This window comes from Tachysurus vachellii, chromosome 7, assembly GCF_030014155.1.
Source record: "Tachysurus vachellii isolate PV-2020 chromosome 7, HZAU_Pvac_v1, whole genome shotgun sequence".
NCBI lineage: Eukaryota > Metazoa > Chordata > Actinopteri > Siluriformes > Bagridae > Tachysurus > Tachysurus vachellii.
This window is the reverse complement of record NC_083466.1, coordinates 27,972,776-27,999,840: the sequence shown is the minus strand read 5'-3', so window position 1 is coordinate 27,999,840 and position 27,065 is coordinate 27,972,776. Positions and strand designations below refer to the sequence as shown.

The following is a 27,065-nucleotide window of genomic DNA, read 5'->3' as shown; positions in this document are numbered from 1 at the left end:
GGACGAGAGTGGTGACAAAAGAACGAAAGTAACAAAACAAAACAATACTGACTAATTTGATGGGACTCCCATAAGCCTGACTAATAAATCAAAATGTAGAAACAAAAAGGTCTTCAGCGTAAAACGCCCTATCTAAACTACTCTAAACTATCCCAAAACCAAAACGTACAAGAGGTGGCACTCACTCCTAATCTAGTGTGTCTAATACAAAAATAAGGTAACCTACGTGTGCACAATGTATGTCGCGCGACGTCTTACCTGTCCACTTTTCCCCTCTAACCGGAAAACGAGTCACCCGCGATATGCGCAAACAGTGACAGAACAGAACAAACGGAAGAGTATGACACACAGTACGCCGACTCAAACATTCAGCTTAGACAAAGTAACAACAAGACTTAATGAGACGTTCAGAGCCGCTTGCACTCCTCCGGTGGCGTTTCTTAAAGTACCGGGATGACTGTGATTGGAGCAGAGACTCATGACGTCACTTTTGAAGCCGGGAGATTGACGCTTCAATGGACCAACGGGAAACTACAGATGGACCTGAAGAGAGAAAAAAAGAGCAAAAGACAGAAGCAAAACACAGGCACAGCCACACAGACGTAACAAGAAACACAAGATGAGAAACAACCAATGAACACATAACACATAAAGCAAGACACAAGAAACTCATATCAAAGGTAAAAGACATAGAAACCTAAACACAAGACAAAACACAAAACATATGTTACACATATGAACATTATTCTATGACATTATGCCATAACTTGACAGGTCAGATTGGTTTGTGTGGCACAAGAGGGACACAGTATTAGGCAGATAGTTTTAATGTTGTGGCTGATGAGTGTACATATATCTACTCTCTCTCTCTCTCTCTCTCTCTCTCTCTCTCTCTTTCTATTTTTGTACACTCTCTTTATAAGCAAACAGGAAGTGTTAACATGGTAAGTATTTAACACACACCTCTGCTCTGTCAGTCAGTCAGTCAGTCATTAGAGGGACAGGATGGAGCTCAGTCCACTGCCTGTGATGCTCTGTGAGTAAATGTTCTCTTTGTGTCTTCATTAGAGTGAGTGATGGGGTATAAAGTTGTTCATCTGCAGTCTGAATGTCCTGAGTGATGAGCTTATTGTGTGATTAGGACATTGTGTGTACTTCATCATTACTGTTCAGGTGGATCAGTGTCTCCATATCTGTTATGAGAAGGGTTTAGTTTGATGTGTAAATACTCTCAGTAACTATGATAGTTCAACAGGTAAGAGTACAAGTAGAGCAAGTTTAAAACACAAGGTTTAAATCAGCTAAGGAGAGTAAATATGTCTGTATTGTTGGAATCTATACTGATGGACATCTTTTGGTGACATTTCTTGTGTACAGAAAGGTGTTTAAAAAAACATCTTAGCATTAACAAGCAATTTTAAGTAAATTCCTTATAACCTACATTTATTTTTTGTTACTATTATGGTTTGTGCAGAGGAACATGTTCACTCTAATACACTTTAGTACCAAAGTAATGCACAGCACATTTAAAAAATATATCATTCTTTATTTACTACCTTTTTTTTTCAGTGTAAAAATTAAGAGCAATAAATGTGCAGAAACAAACACTTCTCTTTAGTCCTGTACACACACGGAGCAGTGACACTGTTAGAGGCCTGAGAGCAGGTCACAGTTTGTTGGTGCAAATTTAGATGTGAAGAAGCGGATGTGTGAAAAAGAGGGTGTGCTTTTTTGAGAGGGGTGAAGCTGGACATGTAAAAGCAATAATTAATAATGTGGGTAAATTTATTTAACTAACATCACTGAACTCTTGTGTTCGTGTGTTTATCACTGAACTCACACAAAATGTGTCAAAACTGATAAACAGACTCTCTCTCTCTCTCTCTCTCTCTCTCTCTCTCTCTCTCTCTCTCTCTCTCTCTCTCTCTCTACCTACCGAAGAACATTACTTCATAAGCAGAATAGTGACATTTACTTGAATCATGTTTAGTTATTATGTAAGAGGTTAAAATTTAATTTTTACAGGATGGTAAGAATTAAGTTTCCTGAATAAGATTTAATCTTGTGTTCTGTGTGTCTAAAATGTACTGTGTTCATTAATAGACTGGACATTTCCCATATTTACGTCATGTTCTGTTTCTGTTCCCTTTTTAGTGCTGATTTCACTCATACCAGTGGTCCAGGCTCAAGGTTATATATTAGTATAAGTTATATATAGTTTATCTTTATATTGTCTCCTTATTTGATTTGTTTTGGTGCTGATAAGGTTGTGTATAATTTGTTAATTTGTTCCTTGTTTATTAATGTAGTTTTTATAGATCTAACCAAAGGAGGCTACAACATCAGATTTAATAAATAATTTTACACGCAAATAGTTTTTTGCTGCTTAAATTTCTTAACATATTAAATATAAAACAGCACAAGTTTAATGACATATTAGTAGTGCAGACTTGAGAATGACTTTATGTAAGGTTTATTAACAACAGAATGTTTTATAGGGAGTCCTAAAGCTGTGGTGTCTATAAAGCCTGATACACATGTGTTCACTGGAGAGATTGTTACTCTCAGATGTGACATACAGGGAGGAGGAGACACTCAGTGGACTTACAGCTGGAAGAAAAATAATACCACAATATCAGAGGGAATAGGGAGATTCTTCATAGAAAACAGAACACAGATGTTCACTATTTGGCCTGTTGAAGACTTTGACAGTGGAACCTACAGCTGTAGAGGACATGGGAGAGACTCTCAGAGCTCAGAGATCAGTGATGATGTTACACTGACTGTATCAGGTGAGTCTGTGTGTTTTTAATTTTGGAAAACACTTCTGTCATTTATAAATGTGCTCTATAAATAAGGGTGACTTGATGTCAAAGGATAGTACTAGCAGAAAAAAAACTCATATCAAAATCAGATTATTTATCATGTTTTTCTGTTTTCCAGAATCCAGTTTTAGCAATTACAGACTGCATCACAAATATTCAGTAAATAACAAAACACATTACATCTTCACTTAAAAGCCAGACTGATCCTGATCTGATGTTTGGACTGAACTGAAAATGATCATTAATGTTTCTCAGCTAGATGATTCGGTTCAGCTACAAAATGTCTGTAGAATTTTTTGTCCTTTGTTGTGTTTTTGCTCATTTTTAATAAAACACAGATATGTTCAGATGCTGGTGAGGATTTGTGCAGGATCCATAAAATAATAGTCTAAAATCAGTAAATTCAAAGTTTCTACACTTCAGTCAGATCATGAAGTTTGTTACCTAGAAAATATACTGAATATCAGCCATGTAAGAAAACATACAGCTGTAACATCTTGTATTAAATGTTAAATATAAATGTGAATCTACTGCTTATGTTGTAAATTGTAAAGCAGCTCTGACACCTTCATCATTTCACACCAACAGTAAAACCCAAACCGACTGTGAGAGTGAATCCTCAGAGCTCCGTCTACACTGGTGACACCGTCACTCTGAGCTGTGAGCTGCAGCAGGAGACTGGATGGGAGTTTTACTGGTACACAAATAATCAGCTGTTACAGAATCTGAACAGTGAACAAGTGAACACACTTAATGTGACAGTCGATAATGCAGGAGAAACAGAGTACAAGTGCCGAGCATACAGGACAAACTACTACAAACACAACTATTACACAGAGCTCAGTGATCCTGTCAAGATTACAGTGGGAGGTATGTCATGATTTTTTTTCCCTTTCATCACAGGGTTGTTAGAAGTAAATATTTTTAAAATAGTTTTCTAACATGTTAAAGTCTTCAGAACAGAAGAGTTTATGGTCTGGATTATACTCACCTGTTTTCTCTTTCTACCTTGATTTGTCTGTATATTTAAGGTCCTTTCTTCCCATGTACTTGTCTTGTAATTGTTGTTACTCCTGTGTGTTTTGTTCTGCCACAGCTTTGAGTTTTTGCTTTGTTTCCCTGTCACAGTTTTATCATTTCTTTTTGCTCTGTGAATAAATGAACTTTTACACTTGTATCTGCCTCCAGCCCCATAATGTGACAAGAACAAGAACTAACTTGATTTATAGACTTTCCACAACAGCAAATGTAACTAAAAAATGGATAAAAAAGTTCATTGTGTCTGTCATTAATAAATTAAACTGTAATCAGTGGCGCATGCTGTTATAGGCAAATAATCTGTACTTCAGGGTGGAAACAGCAACTCTGTGTCATAACACCACCAAATTACTCAGAATTTTTATATACAGTCATATGCAAAAGTTTAGGAACCCCTGACAATTTCCATGATTTTCATTTATAAATATTAAAGTGTTTGGATCAGCAATTTCATTTTGATCTATCAAATAACTGAAGGACACGGTAATATTTCAGTAGTGAAATGAGGTTTATTGTATTAACAGTAAATGTGCAATATGCATTAAAATGAAATTAGACAGGTACATAAATTTGGGCACCCTTGCCATTTTGTTGATTTGAATACCTGTAACTACTTAGCACTGATTAATTGGAACTCACAGTTGGTTTGGTGGCTCATTAAACTTCATAGACGGGGCATCCAATCATGAGAAATGGTATTTAAGGTGGCCAATTGCAAGTTCTTGTTCTCTTTGACTCTCCTCTGAAGAGTGGCAACAGGGAGGCTTCAAACTCTCAAATGACCTGAAAACAAATTTTTTTTTCAAGATTATGGTTTAGGGGAAGGCTACAAAGTTATCACAGAGATATAAGCTGTCAGTGTCCACTGTGAGGATGTAGTGAGGAAATGGAAGACCACAGGCACAGTTCTTGTTCAGACCAGAAGTGGCAGGCCACGTAAAATATTGGAAAGGCAAAGGTGAAAGATGGTGAGAACGGTCAAAAACAGCCCACAGACCACCTTCAAAGACCTACAACATCAACTTGCTGCAGATGGTGTCACTGTGCATCGTTCAACAATTCAGCGCACTTTGCACAAGGTGAAGCTGTACGGGAGAGTGATGCGAAAGAAACCTTTTCTGCACACATGCCACAAACAGAGTCGCTCGAGGTATGCAAACACACATTTGGACAAGCCAGATTCATTTTGGAATAAGGTGCTGTTGAGTGATGAAACAAAGCTTGAGTTATTTGGTCATAACAAGGGGCATTTTGCATGGTGGCAAAAGAACACAGCATTCCAAGAAAAACACTTGCTACCCACAGTAAAATTTGGTGGAGGTTCCATAATGCTGTGGGGCTGTGTGGCCAGTGCCGGTACTGGGAATCTGGTTAAAGTTGAGGGTCACATGGATTCCACTCAATATCAGCAGATTCTTGAGAATAATGTTGAGGAATCAGTCACAAAGTTGAAGTTACACTGGGGCTGGATATTTCAACAAGACAATGACCCAAAACACTGCTCAAAATCTACTCAGGCATTTATGCAGAGGAACAAGTACAATGTTCTGGAATGGCCATCCCAGTCCCCAGACCTGAATATCATTGAACATCTGTGGGGTGATTTGAAGCAGGCTGTCCATGCTAACTGAACTGGAGATGTTTTGTAAGGAGAAATGGTCCAAAATACATTCATCCAGAACCCAGACACTCATTACAGGCTATAGGAAGCGTCTGGAGGCTGTTATTTCTGCTAAATCACCTGTCTAATTTTGTTTTGATGCATATTGCGCATTTTCTGTTAATCCAATAAACCTCATTTCGCTACTGAAATATTACTTTAGTGTCCTTCAGTTATTTGATAGATCAAAATAAACTTGTTGATCCAAACACCCAAATATTCATAAATGAAAATCATGGAAATTGTCAGGGGTTCCTAAACTTTTGCATATGACTGTAACAGTGTTAGACACAGTGCTTTATTACTAAACATCACCTCATGCTCCCCTCTTATTGTGAATGTTATTTTTTTTACTGTACAACACTGTTTTATTTTCTTTTACCAGTGACATAATCACACGTGTGGTAGTGCAATGATAATCATCAGTCCCATAAAGATCACAACCTACACTGTCCAGTAGAGCTGAACTGGATCTAGATTTGTTGTTTACATTAAAAACAAATATTTTAGAATGAATATTAATATCTCACAGTTTAGAAAAAAAATGTATGTGTAAATTAGCTGATAGATTTAATAAAAGTAAACTGTTGCATTCACTGTTCCATTATTCCTATAATCATCATTATACACCATGACGAACATTCGTCATTTGCAGAAGATGAAATCATCCCTGATTCACGTCTGTTACTCCCCTCGAGTTGAATAAAAGGCTCAGGTCGTTCTTGGTTTTTAACAGACATTTATTTTGGACAAGTCTTCAACTTGTCTTGTAGCCTTATGCTCCAATAATGCCAATAATGCCGATAGTGTCAATAAATAATGCCAATACCCCCCCCCCCCCCCCCCCCCCCCCCCCCGGAAGTGATAGCAACAATTAAATAATTCCGCAGTGAAACAAAATTATATGTTCCCTCTCACCCTTCTATGGTTTTAACTAAGAACATAAATAAACTAACAAACTAAAATATATTCCTGTTTTATTCTAATTATTATTTGAACATTTTAACCATTTATTTACTTAAAACTGTAATGTGCATATTATGAACTGAATGCATATATAATGAGAGTTGCCTCTAGCGGCAGCTACAACGTCTGTTGGTTTTTTTACTGTAGGAAGTCATGATTTTGATCATTTTGAGTAAAATACAGACATGTACAGATGGTGGTGGAGAATTTGTGCAGGATCCATAAAATAACAATCTAAAATCAGTATATTCAGAGTTTCTACACTTCAATCAGTACATGAATTGTATTACCTAGAAAATATACTGAACATCAGCTGTGTAAGAAAACATACATACAGTATGTAACATCTTGTATTAAATGTTAAATATAAAAGTTTTAGACACAAAGCATCTGTTAGACACAGTGAATCTACTGTTTATGTTGTAAAGTGTAAAGCAGCTCTGACACCTTCATCATTTCACACCAACAGTAAAACCCAAACCGACTGTGAGAGTGAATCCTCAGAGCTCCGTCTACACTGGAGACACCGTCACTCTGAGCTGTGAGCTGCAGCAGGGGACTGGATGGGAATTTTACTGGTACAAAAATAATCAGGCGATACAGAATCTGAACAGTGAACAAGTGAACACATTTAAAGTGAACGTTGATAATGCCGGAGAAACTGAGTACAAGTGTCAAGCATACAGTAGAAACAGCTCCAACTACCACAACAACTACACAGAGTTCAGTGATCCTGTCAAGATTACAGTGAGAGGTATGTCATAATTTTTCTTCTATTTTCATCAGAGGTTTGTTATGAATAACATCATTATACACCATGACGACACATTCATCATGATCATTTAGATGCTCTATTATTTTTCTACAGCGAGACCTAAACCAGTGGCATCCATAAATCCTGATAATCAGGTGTTCAGTGGAGACACCGTCACTCTGAGATGTGACATACAGGATGAAAGTGTCTCTAGCTGGCAGTACAGCTGGTATAAAGATACTTCACACAGTCCTGTCAGTAGTGAACAGGTGTACAGTATCAGTGGTGTTGAAGTGACCCACACAGGTACATACACCTGTAGAGGAACAGAGAGAGGAGGCTCACACTCCTCACACTCCAGTGATGTTATTACACTGACTGTATCAGGTGAGTGTGTCAGGTGAAAATGTGCATGTAAAGTTTCTTACATTTTATTAAGTAAAACTAGATAAAACATTACCTTATATTTCCTGTGTAACAGAGAGACCACAGGCAGTACTGAGTGTATCTCCACAGAGCTGGCTGACTGAAGGAGACTCAGTGACTCTAAGCTGTGAGGTTACAGACTCCTCTACAGACTGGACATTCAGCTGGTACACAGTTGTTCCCTACAGAGACGGATTAACTGGAATAAATAATAATCGTGGCTATATCGTGTATGTGGAGCTCCTCTCAGACAGCAGCAGAGGATCTGGAGGCAAATACACTCTCCGTCCTGCTGCTCTTAATCACACAGGAGTTTATATGTGCAGGGGAGAGAGAGGAGAACCAGCCCTTCAGACACAGTACAGCAATCTACAGCCACTATGGATCACTGGTGAGGAAAATTAACTGTTGTGTTGAAGTGTAGACTTTAAAAGTGTGAATATAATATCATAAGATCAAGTATATTTTCTGGTACACATAATATTATGTCATTGTATTTCCTTCTGCAGTACATTTTCTGTAATTTTTTTGTGTTTTCCTGTGAAAAATAAAACAGAATTTTGTTGTAAATTATATACTTTAAATTTACGGAACTATATTGTAATGTCCTTGTTGTTCTGATTATAATTTTATACATTTCCACTTTCATTTTTATTTGGCTCATTTCTTTGATTAAGGAGAATCTCCTCCAGCCTTTCTGATCATCAATCCCAGTAGAACTCAACACTTTACTAATGACTCTCTCTCACTGAGCTGTGAGGACCAGAGTAAGTCTACTGAATGGACAGTGAGACGATACACACACAGTGAGAGTGTGTTAGATTGTTCACACTGGGGATCAGTTACAGGATCTACATGTAACATCAGCTTCCTCTCCACATCCTACACTGGAGTTTACTGGTGTGAGTCTGAATCTGGAGAAAACAGTAATCCTGTCAACATCACCGTGCATGGTGAGTCTTCATCTACAGCCATGGTGAAAAGTTTTGATAATGACACAAATTAATTTTCTCAAACTCTGCTGCTTCAGTAATTTTTTTATAACTATGATATACTGAAGTATAATTTAAGTTTATGCAAAGAGACAAACTTTTTAAAGACCTCTGCAATTCACCATGGCATGTCAGTCAACTTCTGGACCACATCCTGACTGACCGCAGCCCATTCTTGCATAATCAATGCTTAGAGTTTTTCAGAAATTGTTGTTTTTTTTCACCCACCTCTTGAGGATTGACCACAAGTTCTCAGTGGGATTAAGGTCTGGGGAGTTTCCTGGACATGGATCAGTTTTTCCACAAGCCAGTTATCAATTTTGCCTTATGTCAAGGTGCTCCATTATCCTGGAAATGGCATTGGTTGTTACCAAACTGTTGTCCCTCGAAAAAAACGTTTTTGTACCATTCTTTAGTCATGGCTGTATTTTTAAGCAAAATTATGAGTGAGACCACTTACTTGTTTGAGAAGCAACCCCACACATGCTTTGCTGTTGGCACAACTGGCATGTAGGACTGATCATAGCGCTCACCTTAGCCCGCCGGCCACCAATGGAATAGTCCTACATAATAATAGTTTTATTAGTACCAGTAAATGAGCTGGTAATCAAATTAATATTAAATATTCAAGAATATCTGTATTGATGCATCCATAATTTATTTATGTTTTCTCATGAGCTAGTGTAGGCAGATTTCTGCAGACTTGAATTAACCATGACTCCAGACTCCACATGTTTAGAGGGTTTTAAGTTATGTACAGATAAATTAGAGAACTTTTATTTATTATCTACAGACACATCATAGTGTGTGGATTTCCTTGTTAGTGATTTTCTGTGTTCTAGATGGTGATGTGATCCTGGAGAGTCCTGTCCATCCTGTGACTGAGGGACATCCTCTGACTCTACGCTGTTTATATCACAACCCAAATCCCTCAAACCTCCGAGCTGATTTCTATAAAGATGGATCAGTTCTCCAGAAACAGACTACAGGAGAGATGATCATGCAAACTGTCTCAAAGTCAGATGAAGGTTTCTACCACTGTGAACACCCAGAGAGAGGAGAGTCACTGAAAAGTTGGGTCTCAGTCAGACGTGAGAAATGTTTTGAGAATTTATTTTTATTTGATTCTCTTTTTAATGAGTTTCTATGTTTAATTGCTGAAATTCTGCTCTTTTTCTCACCTCAGTCTCAGTTCCAAGATCCAATGATGGAAGAAGAAGAAGACTGGTTGTGGTTTTAGAATTTTTGTTCATCGCTTTATTGATCTTGCTGTGGTCCTACAAAAGTAAAAAAGGTCTAATAACTGCTTTAGAGTTAACATGCTGTATAATCATATCTCGCATCTTTCAGAAAAATATATTTCAGGTAGAATAGATAATGCGTCTTAAGAGCAAATTAATTGTATGGAAAATATACATTTATTTTCATACTGATTACTATTAAAATACAAATACTCTATATTGTGCTTTACATATAGATACTGTGTTTATAATTAATAATAGTTTCTATTCCTACTTTAACATTGACCTTTTGCGCACACTTTTTTTATTGTGCTGTAATCAGGGCTGTGTAAAATAAAATATATTAACTGTGTTTGTCATTACGTACAGACTGTTCAGATACAGAATCTGTCTCTCTATAGAAAAGCAGAAAACCAATCAGACATCAGAACGGAATCAGAACCGGTCAGGAGCTGAAGACTCTCAGTCAGGAAACACACCACTTCAGGCTGGTCAGAAACCGTCTCAATGACATTGTCAATGACAAATCTTTTTACAATTTAATTTAGTATTTTTCTGAGACTTTCTCCTGTTTACTTAACTCTATACAGTAAAGTGTCTTGTAGAGACTAACACACTGTGTGTTCAGGTGAAGCTGCAGCTGCGAGCAATAAAGCCATTTACACTCAGGTCAAGAAGAAAAAGAAGGCAAACAGGAACAATGGTAAAATGTTTTTAATACTGGGAAATTTCATCAAAATGATCAAATAACACTTGAAGTCTTCAGAACATTCACTCATTTGTTTTTATTAACAAATTACATCCAAGTATCAAGCTACAATTTTCCTCCAGGTCATAGGAGTCAGTTCCATCATAGGTCCTATTAAAAAGTCAGTGATGTTCTACACAGCACTAATCATTAAAAACCTATCTGTCAGCAACGCAGGGATAAAAACAGACCCAAATGCAGTATAGTTAAAATAAACTGGTTTATTAAATAAAAGAAACAAAACAGGGACAGACATGACCCAAGACGCGACAAGAGACGTGACAAAGACGACAAGTATTCTGCACTGCCATAGGCAAAGTGGCACGGCTAAATACACATGATAATTAGACATAAGGAACAGGTGTGCAGAGGCAGGGAGGAGGAGACAAGAACAGGGCAGACACGTGACACAGAACATAAACGAATGCATATGGCCAATGTCCGGGCTTGTCACGGACGCGGGGGTAAAAACGGACCCAAATGCAGGACAGCTTAACAAAAACAGGGATTTAATAAAATAAAAGACACAAAACAGGACACAGACAAAACCAGACATGAAGACAAGAGGATTCCGCGCTGCACAATGCAACGCGGCTCAACTAAATAATACAAATAATCAATAAACATGAGGGACAGGTGTGCAGAGGCGGGGCGGAAAAGACAAGGGCGGGGCAGACACGTGAACAAGAAACATAAAAAAAAAAGTCCAGGCAGAGTCCTGACGGGGCTAGATGCTGACATTATCACACATTGTAAAGATGCCACATGCTGAATGATAAAAGAAGCAGAAGGAAATAAACCCTAGAGAGTAAAGATCTACTCTAAAAAAGCAGGTAGGGGTCAGAGTGGTTTTGGCAGGAAAGAGAATGATAATGACTGATGTTTACATTGATGAATTATGACTGATGTATTAAAAGGCTACGTGTCATTGGGATGGTTTTGTTTTCTTCCCTTGTACAGTAGGTGCAGATGCTGATGTGACTTATGCTGAGATTGAAGTAAATCCAATGAAAAAAGCCAAGAGAATAAAAGGTATAGTAAAATAAATCTATAAAGGTATAGTAAAATAAAATAAATTTTTGTGTCATAAATCACCTGAACTCTGCTCTTGTTTTTCATATAATATATAAAACACTCCGTTGTGCTGTTAGAGTAAACTATTCAATGACAGTGTGGTGTGATGAAGCAGAGTTACAGCTTCAGAGTTCCTACACTGAAGGGGATTGTAATACTGTAATACTGTAATCCTGTATGGGTATTCAATGATAGAGGGAGCACACGACTAGAGTGATTAGTCACAGTGATTATTTTCCTATTACATCCCAAAGTCCCAATGTTTTACTACAGCAGCTTCTCTTAATAAAAATTAATCAACACTTTCTGACCAATCAGAATCCAGAATTCAACACTGCTGTGATCTAATTGTAATAATCCAGCAAATATGATATTTTGTGTTTGTCTTTTGTTTACAGTCATGTATTTTATTTTGCTGTATTGGTGAGTTGGGTCCTTTGAGGTATTTTGGTACATTATAAATAATTGGAGGATTTCATAGTTCATTTATAAAATGAAAAAACCCAGGAGTAATTCATTTGTTGTTATCCCATTATGCTCTGAATGCACTACGTAAGACCATAAGTGTAGAAGAAGAGAGAGAGAACAATCAAAAAAGCACAAAGGACTAAATGTGATGCTGATGCCTGCAGAAAGTGAAAAAGGGGAAGTGATGTGACAAACAGCTAAGTACAGTGACTCATACTCAGAATTTGTTCTCTGCATTTAACCCATCCAAAGTGCACACACACAGCAGTGAACACACACACACCGTGAACACACACCCGGAGCAGTGGGCAGCCATTTTATGCTGCGGCGCCCGTGGAGCAGTTGGGGGGGTTCGGTGCCTGGCTCAGGGGCACCTCAGTCGTGGCTGGCCCGAGACTCAAACCCACAACCTTAGGGTTAGGAGTCAGACTCTCTAACCATTAGGCCACGACTTCCCCAGTTTTTGCATATCCCAGGTTATGGGGTCAGAGCGCATAGGACGGCGCCCCTTGAGCAGGTGAGGTTAAGGACCTTGCTCAAGGACAAAACGTTGATGCCTCAGCAGCTTGTGGACTTGAACCCCGACCTTCTGATCAAGATCTTCACCGCTGGACCATCACGCCCTCATAGGCAGGTGTCTGGGAAAATAGTTGAAACAAGTGATTATAGACGCGTTTCAGCAAGCTTGAAAAACTGTTCCTTGCTCCAGTGGACCGCAGAGGAGTTTGTGGACAAGCCGCACTGTGAGCGAGTGAGTTGCACTGTGTTAACAAGGACGGAGCTGAGTGAGCTGAGCTAAGCTAAGCTAAAGTTAGCACTGCTGAGTCTGTGTTAATTACCTCATGGAGAGCTGAAGGGGAGGGAGAGATGGTGTTGGAGATTCAAGACTTTGAGGACAACGTTTGACTACGTTGAGGACAACAGCCAGGGAAGTTGAATATTTTTGCACATCTCCATTGCTCCTTAGACCGTGGGGACAAGAAATTTCTTCACACTGGTAGGATCAAATCAAATCCCATGTATTTTCCAAACGATTTGAGCTCCAACGCGTGCCATTGATCTTAATTGATCTTAAACACTAAGAGTGCACTCTGACTTGATTCTAAAACTTTAATCTAAAACATTCTTTTATATCTGCTAGGTAATCCTATGTTAATACTTTTCCATTTATGTAATACAAAAAGCCTAAAATGCATTTATTGTGTGTGTGTGTGTGTGTGTGTGTGTGTGTGTGTGTGTGTGTGTGTGTGTGTGTGTGTGTGTGTGTCATTTCTGGTAACTAAGGGTACATATTTTGAGTTATTTGATTATTATGATTTCTGGGAAGCTTCTAAATAATTGTTTTAAAGGTGAGAGTCATACTTAATCCTAGACATAGTTTTTATACACCTGAATGTTTCTTTTGCCATAGTGTTAACTGGAAATTGACAGTGCTCTATATCAAATAGTTATTCCCTTATTATAACAAGCCTGGTGGTGAAAGGGTTACCTAATGTATTTTAATTGTGTATCATTTAATATCCAGATCATTTTCTTTGTAATAATTTACAGTAGATGAGGTGTAATATTTTAGGAGATTAATTAATGTTATCTGATTTTCACTAGAAAAGACCAGTGTGGCTGATGATGCAGTCTACTCAGAGCTAAAGCACAACATGGAGGTGAGACTCATGACATTTACAACATACACACAACAAAAAACACAAACCAAACACCATGAAGTAAGACAGATTTTTAAAGGTGCATTAAATAGATTTTGTCATCTAGCAGTTACAGTATCCATGTACACAAAGACTCACATCACAGATTTTGTAAGAGTTCATCCATGTTCCTTTGGAAGCTGTCTAGATAACTTTCCATTATATCAGACTACTTGGACCGTCATGACATAATTAACTATCACCATGCAAAATACTGACAAAGAATATTACTTACTGATTTGTTTCTGCAGTCACTGATTCAACAGTTTAACTAGTTTGTAACATCAGTGACAGCAATATCAGGAGAATGTATTAATTGTCTCTTTCTTTCTCTCTGCAGTGAGCCACATGTCTGTTCTGATGAAGCTACAGTTAACAAACTGAAAGATGGAAAACCTTTTGAAAAAATGTTTTAGATAGATAGATAGATAGATAGATAGATAGATAGATAGATAGATAGATAGATAGATAGATGACTATTAAACTCAAAAGGAAATTCACATATTACAGCAGCAGTAACAGAATATCAGAGGGGATGTGAGAAATTGTATCTAGACAGCAGTAGACTCTACTCATCCACTTCCTGTACACAGAAACATTTCTTATTCATATTTTGCTTTTGTTTTTACTCATACTCATTCTGTATATATTCATGTGACACATTTGTATATTTTAAAACATTTAACAAACAAATAATTCATAATAAGTATAATTTTATTAATGCACTTTCAACTGAAAACATACAAAAATCATCAGAAATGAGTCTAAAATACAGATTTCTCTGTTCCTCATATACCAAATACATTGAAAATACATTAGTTTATGCTTGCGGCTCATTCGCATATTTTAAAAAAAAGCTTATTTTTCTTTTATTCATATACTTACACTGGTAATTGAGTGTGGATTTTATTGGGGCAGGGCAAAAATAATAATCACATAACCTCTCAACTTTTTGGTTTGAGGCTTTAACACTTGATTTGTGCTTTAATCTACTATTTTGTGATTTACTGCATAACAAACAATTCAGAGTCAAAAACATAAAGTCATCAATGCTTTCGAGATGGATGTGCAACGAAACAAAGTGCAATGGGTTTCGTCCAGTCAATATTGCAATAAAGACATGGTTTTAATTTCAAATGTTGTATTTTTTTTCTTCTTGGCATTTGAGGAAAACATTCACTATCTCCAATGTGAATGTCTACGAGAATGTTTTTTAAATCTTCAAAATGAGATCAGTCTTCTCTACTGTCGTCCATTTTTGTGGGTCTTAGCGAGAAAGAGCAAGTATTTTAACACTTTCTGGAAAGAGGAAGGAAGAGCAGATAGAGGTTCAGCATAGCCTAAAAGAGGACAGTACAGTATTAAAGCTTTAACCCACACCTCTGCTCATTCAGTCATCAGAGTGACAGGATGGAGCTCAGTCCACTCCCTGTGATGCTCTGTGAGTAAATGTTCTCTTTGTGTCTTCATTAGAGTGAGTGGTGGGGTATAAAGTTGTTTATCTGCAGTCTGAATGTCCTGAGTGATGAGATTATTGTGTGATTAGGACATTGTGTGTACTTCATCATGACTGTTCAGGTGTATCAGTGTCTCCATATCTATTTTGATGTGTACTGTAACTACTTTCAGTTCAACAGGAAAATAGTACAAGTAGAGCAAGTTTAAAACATGGGGTTTAAATCATCTAATGAGAGTACATAAGTATTTATTGTTTGAATCTCAACCTGATCTTACGTCATCCTGCTGTCAGCTTCTGCTCAGTGACAAACTTTCATGGTCATTTGATCTGCTAAAAGAAAATGTCTGTATGGTGTTTATATATCATCAATGGAAGTCATGTTGTGACTGACTGAAATGTTTTTAGCTGCTGGTGGTGTTTCCTGTACACAGAAATAAATTTTTGACAAAATCGTTAGCATTAACTAGACTAAGGAAATACCTCATAACCTACATTTCAATTTTTTGTTTACATTATGGTCTGTGCAGTGAAACGACTCAGAACAGCAAGTTCACACAGATTAATACCAAACTAATGCACAGCATTTCAAAAAATAAATCACAATCATAATTTACTAATTGTAACAAAGTATTATTTCCATGTTAATAGAGAAATAAGTATAAATAAATTGTGCAGAGCAGTGCGGTATTAGAGGCCTGAGAACAGAGTGCAGGATGCGGATGTGGTTTATTTTCTATTTTAAAGGTGTGATGCAAATTCAGCTGTGCAGAAATGGAGGGGGTGTAAAGATGGATGTGTGAAAGCAATAAATTACTTTGTTTTGACTGTTGATAGTATGGGTAAATTTATGACCCATGTTGTGTCTGAAGCTGTGTGTGCACACACGCCATTTTAATGGCTCGGGAAGGACACATGACGGAGTAATTACTCGCCAGTAAGTCCATATAAGGGCATCTATGTCACACTGATGTCCAGCCTCTATTTGTCTGAAGGAAGCACGAACGGACGCCCGGGGAACTGGGTTACATACGTAACCTGGTGTAGTTCCCTTTCGAGGGAACTCGACGCTGCATCAGATAAAGGTGTGCGGAGAGGACCATCCTGCTGCAGCAGAAATATCTTCGATGGGGACACCCCTGGCCAAGGAACTGGACCCCTAGTGGAGTGAGCCCTGATGCCGAGAGGTGAGGCATGACCGCGCACCTCATAGGCCTGAGTAATGGCCACCACCACCCAGTGCGCCAGGCGCTGTTTGGAAACCGGATTACACCTATTCCGGTCCCCAAAACAGACAAAAAGGGCGGAGGAGTTACGCCATGAGCTAGAGCGGTGGACCTAAACCCTCAAGGCCCTTACCGGGCAAAGCAAGTGCAGCCTCCCCTGTTCCGCCGACTCATGGGGCGGGGGACAGTAGGCCTGCAGGATGATTGGACAACCCGCCATCCTGGGTACCTTAAGGACATATCCCAGCCTGGGGTGCAGGATAGCCTTGGACATGCCAGGGAAAATTCCAGGCAGCCGGGGCGATCAACAGAGCCTGCAAATCACCGACTCTCCTGAGAGAGGCCAAGGCTAGAAGCAGAGCCAACTTCAGGGTCAGAAACTTCTCGGAGGCTGACTCCATGGGCTCAAAGGGGGCTTCCAGCAGCCCCTCCAGGACCACAGAGAGGTCCCAGGTAGGAAGGCGTGGTCTAGAGGAAGGCCTCAGCCGCCTGACACCACACAGAAAGCGAGAGACCCTGAGGGTGCCTAACCAAGGAGCCCCCAAGGACAGGTTCGTGGTTTGTGGTGACCGTGGCCACGTACACCTTTAGAGTAGATGGGGACAGGCCCCGAGAGAAGCAAGACTGCAGGAACTCCAGCACTGTACCAACCGGGCAGTGGACTGGATCCTGAGAGTGCTTGTCGCACTAGAGGCGAAAAAGCCTCCACTTCAGAGCATACAGCTTCCTAGTGGAGGGAGCCCTAGCATTCAGCAGAGTCTCTGTCACCTCAGTTGAGAGGCCTGCATCTAGGAGCTGGTCCCCCTCAGCGGCCAGACCCAAAGCTTCCACATCTCGGGGCGGGGGTGAAGGATTGCCCCCTGCACCTGAGAGAGGAGATCCCTCCTGACGGGAACCTCCCATGTAGTGCCGTTCAGGAGGGAGACTAGGTCCGTGAACCAAATTCGAGAGGGCCAACGAGGGTCAACTAGGAGAAGGTTGACCTGGTCATGGTGCACTCTGGCTAGGATTTGCTACTACCGGGGGAAAGGCGTACAGACGGAGCCTCTGCTACGTACATACCAGGGCATCCAGGCCCATTGGGGCCGGACGAGAGAGGGAGAACCACAGTGGAAGTGGGTCGACTCCTCGGAGGCAAAGAAATCCGCTTCTGCCCGGCTGAAAATCTGCCAGATATGCTCCACCACGTGAGGGTGAAGACGCCACTCCCCGGGCCTCAGCACCTGCCTCGACAGGAAGTCTGCCTCCCGATTTGCTCAGCGAAAGAAACCTGGTCTCTGCCCAGAGCAGAATCTGCCGTGCCAACCTGAACAGGGGGCATGAACACAGACTGACCTGATGATTGATATAGGACACCACCGCGGTGCTGTCTGTCCACACTAGGACATGGCAGCCCTCGAGGTGGGGGAGAAAGTGTTTCAACGCTAGAAACACATCTTTCTTTCATCTCTAGGCAATTTATGTGCCACGAGGGACAGAGGCCCTCCCATAGGCCCTGGGCAGCGCGGCCATCCAAGGCCGCGCCCCAGCCTGAGAGCGAGGCATCCGTCGAAAGAGTCCTGCGATGGTGACACGCCCCTAGAATGGGACGCAAGGCCAAGAACCGGGGTCTTTTCCACATAAGAAGGGTACGAAGCCCACGGCGCGTAACCCTTATAACCCTGAGGGGATGTCTGCGAGGATGTAAGCCCGCACCCCTGAGCCAGCACTGGAATGGCCTCATGTGAAGCAAACCCAAAGGGATAACGTTGGCTGCTGCTGACATGAGGCCAAGCACCCTCTGTGCCGAATAGCTGAATGGCTTTCACTGCTGACAGGATGGAAGCCACCCGCGTGGGAGACAGATGTGCCCGCATCGTGGTTGAGTCCCAAACTACACCCAGAAAGGTGGTCCTCTGAGAAGGAGAAAGCACACACTTTCCTGGGTTCAGCCTGAGGCCTAAGGACCTCATGTGGGCAAGCACAGCATCTTGATGACTGGCTGCCATAGCCTCTGACTGGGCCAGAATGAGCCAGTCGTCCAGGTAATTCAGTACACAGATGCCCTGGAGATGCAACGGTGCCAGGGCAGCATCCAGGCACTTCGTAAACGTGCATGGTGAAAGGGCTAGGCCAAAAGGAAGGACACGATACTGGTACGCTTCGCCCCCGAAAGCAAACCTGAGGAACTTCCTGTGCTCTGGCAGAATGCTTATGTGAAAATAAGCATCTTTGAGGTCGATCGTCACAAACCAGTCCTCGGATCTGATCTGGGACATGATCACCTTGAGCGTGAGCATCTTGAACTTGTAAGTCTTCAGAGTACAGTTCAGAGCCCGCAGGTCCAAAATCAGACGCAGCCCCCCGTCCTTCTTGGGAACAGCAAAATATCGGCTGTAAAAGCCAGAGTCCCGCTGCTCTGGGAAGGGAACATGCTCTATGGCCCCTTTCTCCAAAAGTGAGAGGAGTTCCCCTCGGAGGAACACAGCAACACGCCCTGGAAGTGCGGGGGACGGGAGGAAAACTGGATCCTGTACCCACTTTCTACAGTATCCAGGACCCACTGAGACACCCCTGGCAGAACTTTCCATGCTGCCAGGCTGCCTGACAGTGGTGTCAACCTCGCGCAGACCTCCCGGGTGCCCTGAAACAGCACACTGGCAGGCGCTAACCCAGGAAGATCCGCACAAGAAAGGGGAGGCGACACAGGACCCACTGCCCCCTGAAATGACAAAGACGGCGGGGCAGGCAGTAGGGGGAGCGTCCCTGAATAGGACTCTCCCAGGAGCTCCTGCCCCCGGGCATCAGGACTCCTTCATGGCCCACTTGGCTGAGATGACAGACCTAAGGTCCCCCCTCACCGGATGGGTCCAGGCCCTCCCACGCGGAGGCGTCAGGCGTCATCGGGCATCAAGGCAGGATACACCCTGGACGGAGTGCCAACCCATCGCAGGGCACACACACACTCATTCACTCACACAATCACACACTACGGACAATTTTTCCAGAGATGGCAATCAACCTACCATGCATGTCTTTGGACCGGGGTAGGAAACCGGAGTACCCGGAGGAAACCCCCGAGGCACGGGGAGAACATGCAAACTCCACACACACAAGGCGGAGGCGGGAATCGAACCCCCAACCCTGGAGGTGTGAGGCAAACATGCTAACCACTAAGCCACCGTGCCCCCTCACGTCAATCAAAAAAACGTAAATAATTGAATCACACAAACCTTGAAGTGAATTAACTATTGGAGAGAGAGGGAGAGAGAGAGAGAGAGAGAGAGAGAGAGAGAGAGAGAGAGAGAGAGAGAGTAATTTATTATTATTAATAATAAACAAATACTGTTGAGGTTTATTAATTAGTGCATGCTCTCCCGCTGCTTTAGTGGCGAAACTAGAGTTTTATACATGGGGTAGCCAGGGGGTGGCCAAGGCAACTTTACAGTAGGTATATTATGTATATTATGCATATTATGGCTAAACTGGGGAACGAACTGATCTCTCTTGTCTGATTAATCTGTTAATAGTATCTAACGTCAATTTATATAGCGACGTAACTTTCGAAATATTTTTCTGGAAAACTAAATCCTGATGTTTAATCTCAAAACTTACCGAAATTTGATGTTACAGTATTAGACTGTTACAGTATTCTTCTCTCTTTGATTGATGGATTTGAAATGTTGAGCAGTGCCGTGACCAAATGTCAAATGAAGACTTCTTTTGATAGGTGAAATGAGATGTCAATCAGCACCAAACTTCCAATGCTATCAAATAAAAATTCGGGGTCGCACCTGGGGTGGCCAATCACATGTCAGGGGTGGCCAATCAGATGTCACCCCAGACACCTCCCTGGCTCTGCCACTGCTCTGCTTGCCTACTGCTTCACGTGGTTAGATTACGCTCTTGCGTGCGTTCAAAAACAGATTAAAAATTAAAAAAACAAGTTATTTCGAGTCATTTAACTCAAGTCACAAGTAAGTCTCAAGTCATGAATGTCAAGTCAAAGTCAAGTCGACTTTTTCAAGTCGACTCTTTTTTTAATATTTGTCAAGCAAGTCTCAAGTCTCAAATTTGCAACTTAAGTCTGACTCGAGTCAAGTCATATGACTCGAGTCCCCCATCTCTGCTCTTACTATTCTATTACTGTTCTGTCCCCTAACCTGCCCACATTCACTTGTGGCTTGTGCTTTGTTATATTTTGCATTATAATACCATTATAAGTTAGTAAATTTGGTTCAAAAAGTGATCAAACATCAAACAATGCTCAGTTTGTAAAGAGGGATACTGTGTGTGCCAAGAATACATTCCTAGACCACCACGAGCAGCCTGAACTGTTCACATAAGGCAAGTTGATGTCTTGGATTTATGATGTTGACACTAAATTCTGATCATTTACATCATGGAACAGAATTTTTCAGAGAGTTACAGTATGTGTAAATCTATTACAATGTGGATAAGGTCCTGCAGTTACCAGTTAAGTGTGTCAAATTTATTTTGGTTTATTTAATTAACCACCAGTTTTCTCCTTCCACGCTGAGGAAAATGTCATCTGTTGCACCTGTTGTGTACTTTGTTCAGTAAAGTGAAATTAAATGAAACAAACACCTTCAGGAGCAGAATAATGACCATTGTAATTTTTGTTTAGAGAGGTTAATATATATATATATATATATATATATATATATATATATATATATATATATATATATATATATGTATATATATATATATATATATATATATATATATATATATATATATACATATATATATATATATATATATATATATATATATATATATATATATATATATATATGTATATATATAATGTATATATATGATGTCTTACAGATGGTAGATAAAATTGCTGGAATAAGATTTATCTTGTGTGTTCTATGTGTCTAAAATGTGCTGTTTTCAATAACAGATTGAATATTTTATATCATGTTCTGTTTCTGTTCATGTTTTAGTGCTGATTTCACTCATACCAGCGGCTCAGGCTCAAGGTAATTTATATATAGATTGTCCTTCATTTTGTCTCCATATTTGGACAATTTGTTCCTTGTTTATTAATGCAGTTTTTATAGATCTAATCAAATGATGCCCCTGATTTCTTAATATTAAGCAGGTTACACATACTGTATCAACAAGTAACAAAAACTCATTCTCGGTCTAAAAATGATATTAATAATATAGACTTGGGAATGACTTTATGTAAGGTTTATTAACAACAGAATGTTTTATAGGGAGTCCTAAAGCTGTGGTGTCTATAAAGCCTGATACACATGTGTTCACTAGAGAGACTGTTACTCTCAGATGTGACATTCAGGGAGGAGGAGACTCTCAGTGGACTTACAGCTGGAAGAAAAATAATAACAAACCCTATACAGATGGAAAAGTGAGAATCTACACAAACAATACAATGCAGATGTTAATAATCCGGTCCGTTGAAGACTCTGACAGTGGAACCTACACCTGCAGAGGACATGGGAGAGATTCTCAGAGATCAGAGATCAGTGATGTTGTTACACTGACTGTATCAGGTGAGTCTGTAGCTGTTATTATTTCAATTTTATTTAATATGTTAACATTATTTTTAGGGTTCAGATTTTGAGCTGTCACTGTAACTGAGTCCCTATTTTCATAATGTCTACTTTTCTAGTAGACACCAATTTCTTTCACAAGAATCATCATCATGTCTTTTTCAGTAGCCTCTGGGTTTTATATTATGTTTGCAGTATAATTGTAGTAAGTCAGTCTGATTAATGGAACACAATGAAAATGAAGAAAGAAGGCAGTAAATCTTACCTTGTGTTGGCGCTGACATTTTTTAATTTATTAGACGGGTTGCAAGAGTTTATCTCAGAATGTTGTAATTTTGAGAGATTTTGACGATTATATTTGTCGACATCAGTCTCTGTCTTCTCCTGAGGTAGAAATAGCATTTAATAGCCCTCATAGCATTTAAATATGAGCCTCATTATCTTCTCTTCACTTGACTGAAGTCTGTTTTCACTAACACAGCTGTGAAATAATCACTCATTCACTTCTGTTCTCTTAGCTATAATTCTAGTTATTAGTATTTTTTTGCTTTAGGTTACTTATGTAATTTATAACTTTGTCTGCTGTCATCTGTATAATATGTGTGAACACTCCTCCCTGTTTTAATGATGATGTGATGAACAGGAGCATTCTAGAAATTTTAACTGTTACTCTCTGATTATAAACTGAACTGATTACACTTATATCTGCTTCTATCTAACTGTCCAAAATTAGTATTGGACAATGACACACAAGTACGCAGCTCATTTGCTTACTTGCACAGTTGTTACCCTGCTCTAGTGATGTTTTCAAGTATTGGTTTCTTCAACTTCAACTATATGGTGGCATTATAGAGTGACTGAAACAATACTGCACTGCATGCAGTCTTTCAGGCACAACTGAGCCCTGCATTACAAGCAGAAATTGCTTTAAAAGATGAAAACCTGCCCTTAATACATGTCTTTACAGCTTAAGATTACCTGTGCAACTACGCTTTGCTAATGAGGTGTGCAATCTTTCATCCCTGTCAACCTAATACCTCACCAGTTTGTAGAGGACCTTTAGCTCCCCGTCATACCCTGCACTCCTCTTCTTAAAGTCACGGATAATCAACCTATAGGGGATTTGTACATCACTAATTAAACAGTCCCAATAAACTTGCAAGTTAGACTTTTTCATATGGTAGAGCAGGTACTTCCGATGATATCTACACCTTCTAACCCCATCATCCTATGGGCTATGGGTTCCCATAGCTCCATCTGCATGAGCAGCAGGTCTCCTGGAAATACAAGGAGTTAACATAATATCTCAACTATAATGTCTTTTGACCACTAGGGGGCACTATGCATATCTAGTAATGGGGTGCTGTGCCCATCATAACTGACCATAAGAATCCTGAGAACATCTTGAGTGCCCACCATAACTGACCATAAAAATCTTAATTTTACTGTCATATAAAAGCCAAGCACCAAGACCAGCAAAGTCGATGCCCTATCACAACTCTATGACTCAAAAACAAAAAACATGAACCTATCCTGCCACACTCTGTAATCATTGCTCCTGTATTGTGGGATATTATGGAGGAGATTCAGTGGGCCCAACAGATTATTGCTCCACTCCCAGGGTAACCCCTGACCAAGCTGTATGTTACAGTGAACTTACACCAGAAAGCAATCCAATGGGTGCATGCCCCAGCTTTGGACACCCTGTTTTCAAAAGGACCATGGCACTCGAATGACATGCCATCTGGTGGCCAAGATGACTCGATAGCTACCAGCATGATTACTCAAACCCCTTTCCGGTAGTTCATTGGCCCTGACCCGATATCTCAGTAGATTTCTGAGATCAGTGACCTGCCATGTTCCCATGGTCACACAACAATTCTGGTCATCATCAACCGTTTCTCTAAGTTCTGTAGTCTGGTGCCCTATAAAGAACTCCCCACGGCCATGGACACCAAAAGTGACCCCAAAGTGCTCTTGCACCAAGTCTTCCAGTCTCCCTGAATACACAGTCCCAGATAGGAGAGCGTAATTCACATCCTTCTGTGACCAGTTAGGGATAAACTTTAGCCTCAGTCAAGCAAATATCCTGGACCAAGAGCTTGGACACTACTTACATTCATATTATGGTCAGTACCAACACAGATGAAGTGAGTTCCTGCTATGAGTATACCCTACTTACAGACTCTACTGGCATCACACCCTTCCAGTGCATCTTATGATATCAGCCTCCTTTGTTCCTCTGGTCCGTAGATCCATCAGGCATGCCAATACGAGCTGTCGGCGTGCACTTTGGATAGGTTAAATGCAGAGAACAAATTCTGAGTATGGGTCACCAAACTTAGCCATATGTCACGTCACAGCCCCACCAGTGTTTATTAAATGGATTCTACATCTGGTGCTACAGGAGGTTTATTAAACATATAATTTCAAGAATCTGAATTGAGGTAAATTTAGTCATCATTTAAAAACCTGACTTATCCTACTTTGAACGTTGGACTGAATTGAAAATGCTAATTAATATTTCTTATCTAGTTGATTGTTACTGTAGGCCCGAAGATTTTTTGAGAAATGTCCTTAGTCATGGCTTAACTGTATGAAGCCATGTTGTTTATTTTTAAGAAAATGAAGATATGTTAAGATAATGGTGAGGATTTGTGCAGGATCCATAAAACAACAATCTAAAATCAGTTTATACAGAGTTTCTACACTTCAATATATTCATGAATTTTGTTACATAGAAAATAAACCAGCTGTGTAAGAAAATATTCAACTGTAACATATTGTATCAAATGATAAATATAAATGTATGTTTAAGATACAAAGCACTGTTACACACAGTGAATCTATTGCTTACAGTATGTTCGATTCATACCAACAGCAAAACCCAAATCAGCTGTGAGAGTGAATCCTCAGAGCTCTGTCTATGCTGGAGACACCATCACTCTGAGCTGTGAGCTGCAACAGGGGACTGGATGGGAGTTTTACTGGTATCAAAATAATCAGCCATTAGAGATTCTGAGCAAGCAAAAACAAGCAAAAACACTTAAAGTGACAGTAGAAAATGTAGGAGAATCAGAGTACAAGTGTCATGCTGGAAGGAGAAACTACTACAGCTACTATTACAACAGCTACTACTATGACTACTGCACAGAGCTCAGTGATCCTGTCAAGATTACAGTGAGAGGTATGTCATGATTTTGTTTCCTATTTTATCACAGATTTGTTGTCAGGGGCAAGAATAAATACTGCTGAATTACAGTAATTATTTCTGTATTCTCTGTAATTCCATTATGTTTAAAAGTGAAAAAATTTCGCATTTGTGGCTGAAATAAGAGCAGCTGCTGAGGAAATTACTGTTTACAACTTGTAATTGAGAACAGGAACTAACTTGTATTGCAAACATTCCTTAAAAAATATTTGTAAGTATAAATTTATAAAAAGTACAGCATGTCAGTCACTAATAAATTTAAAAAAAAAATTGTAGTTTGAAAGGAATAAAATGAAGACATGCAGTAGGAAAATAATCTGTACTTTAGTCTGGAAACAGTAACATTAACCAATCACATTTAATATTTCTAACTATTAGTTAGAACTTACTTTTGTAAATAAAAACAGGGCTGTGTATCTAAGAGATATCATGACTGTTAACAGATTATAGTTACTCTGACTGTATCAGGTGAGTTTGTGAGGATTTCTGGGTACACTTGAAAATGTGCAATGAGATGTTCATGACAAATCTTCTGAATGTTTATTGAATCTGGAAAAAAAAGATTATCTTGTATTTCCTGTGTAACAGAGAGACCACAGGCAGTACTGAGTGTATCTCCACTGCGCTATCTGACTGAAGGAGACTCAGTGACTCTAAGCTGTGAGGTTACAGACTCCTCTACAGACTGGACATTCAGCTGGTACACAGTTGTTCCCTACAGAGACGGATTAACTGGAATAAATAATAATCGTGGCTATATCGTGTATGTGGAGCTCCTCTCAGACAGCAGCAGAGGATCTGGAGGCAAATACACTCTCAGTCCTGCTGCTCTTAATCACACAGGAGTTTATATGTGCAGAGGAGAGAGAGGAGAACCAGCCCTTCACACACAGTACAGCAATCCACAGCCATTATGGATCACTGGTGAGGAAAATTAACTGTTGTGTTAAAATGTTGAATATAAAATTGTGAATGTAACATCAGATTAATGCAGAATTTATTTATTCATATATACACCCATGGACAAAATTGTTGGAACCCTTCCATTAAGAAAAGAAAAATGGTCACTGAATCAACTTTAAACTGACAAAGGTTTCCTTCTCCTACTTTCAGCTTTTCCTGTTAGGGGTCGCCACAGTCAATCATCTGTTTCCACCTAACTCTATTTTCAGCATCCTCTACTCTTAGACCAATTAACTTCATGTCCTCTTTTAGCACATCCATATATGTGTTAATAAATATGAAATATTTGCCCTTCATCTTGACCTCTTACCTGGCAGCTCCATCTCCAACATCCTTCTACCAATATAACCATCTCCCTCCTCTGTACATATCCAAACCATCTCAGTCTATCCTCTCTGACATTGTTCCCAAAACAGCCAAGCTGAGCTGTCCCTCTGATGTGCTCATTACTAATCTTGTCCATCCTCATCACTCCTAGAGAAAGAACCTCAACATCGTCATCTCTGCTACCTCCATCTCTGCCTCACAGCTACAGTATCTAAGACACACAGCATAGCTGGTTTCACTAATGTCTTTTACACCTTTCCTTTGATTCTTGCTGAAACTGGCAAAAGTAATAAAAATAACTGAAAATTTATTAATGGAAATCAGACATTGCTTTTCAATTGTGATTTGACAGAAGCAATTAACAAACAAACGAATGAAACTGGCCTGGACAAAAATCACAGTATTTGTCACTTATTATTTTGTTGCACATCCTTTTGAGGCAATCACTGCAATCAAGCGATT

The 27,065-nt window shown here is 39.8% G+C and overlaps 2 protein-coding genes across 3 annotated transcripts in view; both read left to right on the top strand.

The window, feature by feature from the left end:
* The first annotated feature begins 973 nt into the window (after positions 1-973).
* Positions 974-14,523, top strand: LOC132849063 (carcinoembryonic antigen-related cell adhesion molecule 5-like). Its single transcript, XM_060875246.1, has 15 exons — positions 974-1,036; positions 2,155-2,190; positions 2,499-2,792; positions 3,414-3,695; positions 6,959-7,243; positions 7,358-7,630; positions 7,725-8,060; positions 8,347-8,622; positions 9,504-9,752; positions 9,848-9,955; positions 10,304-10,393; positions 10,531-10,605; positions 11,611-11,682; positions 13,798-13,853; positions 14,233-14,523. The coding sequence occupies exons 1-15, from the start codon at positions 1,006-1,008 to the stop codon at positions 14,233-14,235; spliced, it is 2,466 nt and encodes an 821-aa protein (XP_060731229.1). The 5' UTR covers positions 974-1,005; the 3' UTR covers positions 14,236-14,523.
* Positions 14,524-15,284: 761 nt separating this feature from the next.
* LOC132849065 (carcinoembryonic antigen-related cell adhesion molecule 5-like) overlaps positions 15,285-27,065 on the top strand; it is a 272,443-nt gene continuing 260,662 nt past the window's right edge. For both annotated transcript variants that reach the window (XM_060875248.1, XM_060875247.1), the window contains exon 1: positions 15,285-15,333. In XM_060875248.1, the coding sequence (XP_060731231.1) occupies positions 15,303-15,333 (31 nt within the window). In that variant the 5' untranslated portion in view covers positions 15,285-15,302. The remainder of the gene's footprint in view (positions 15,334-27,065) is intronic.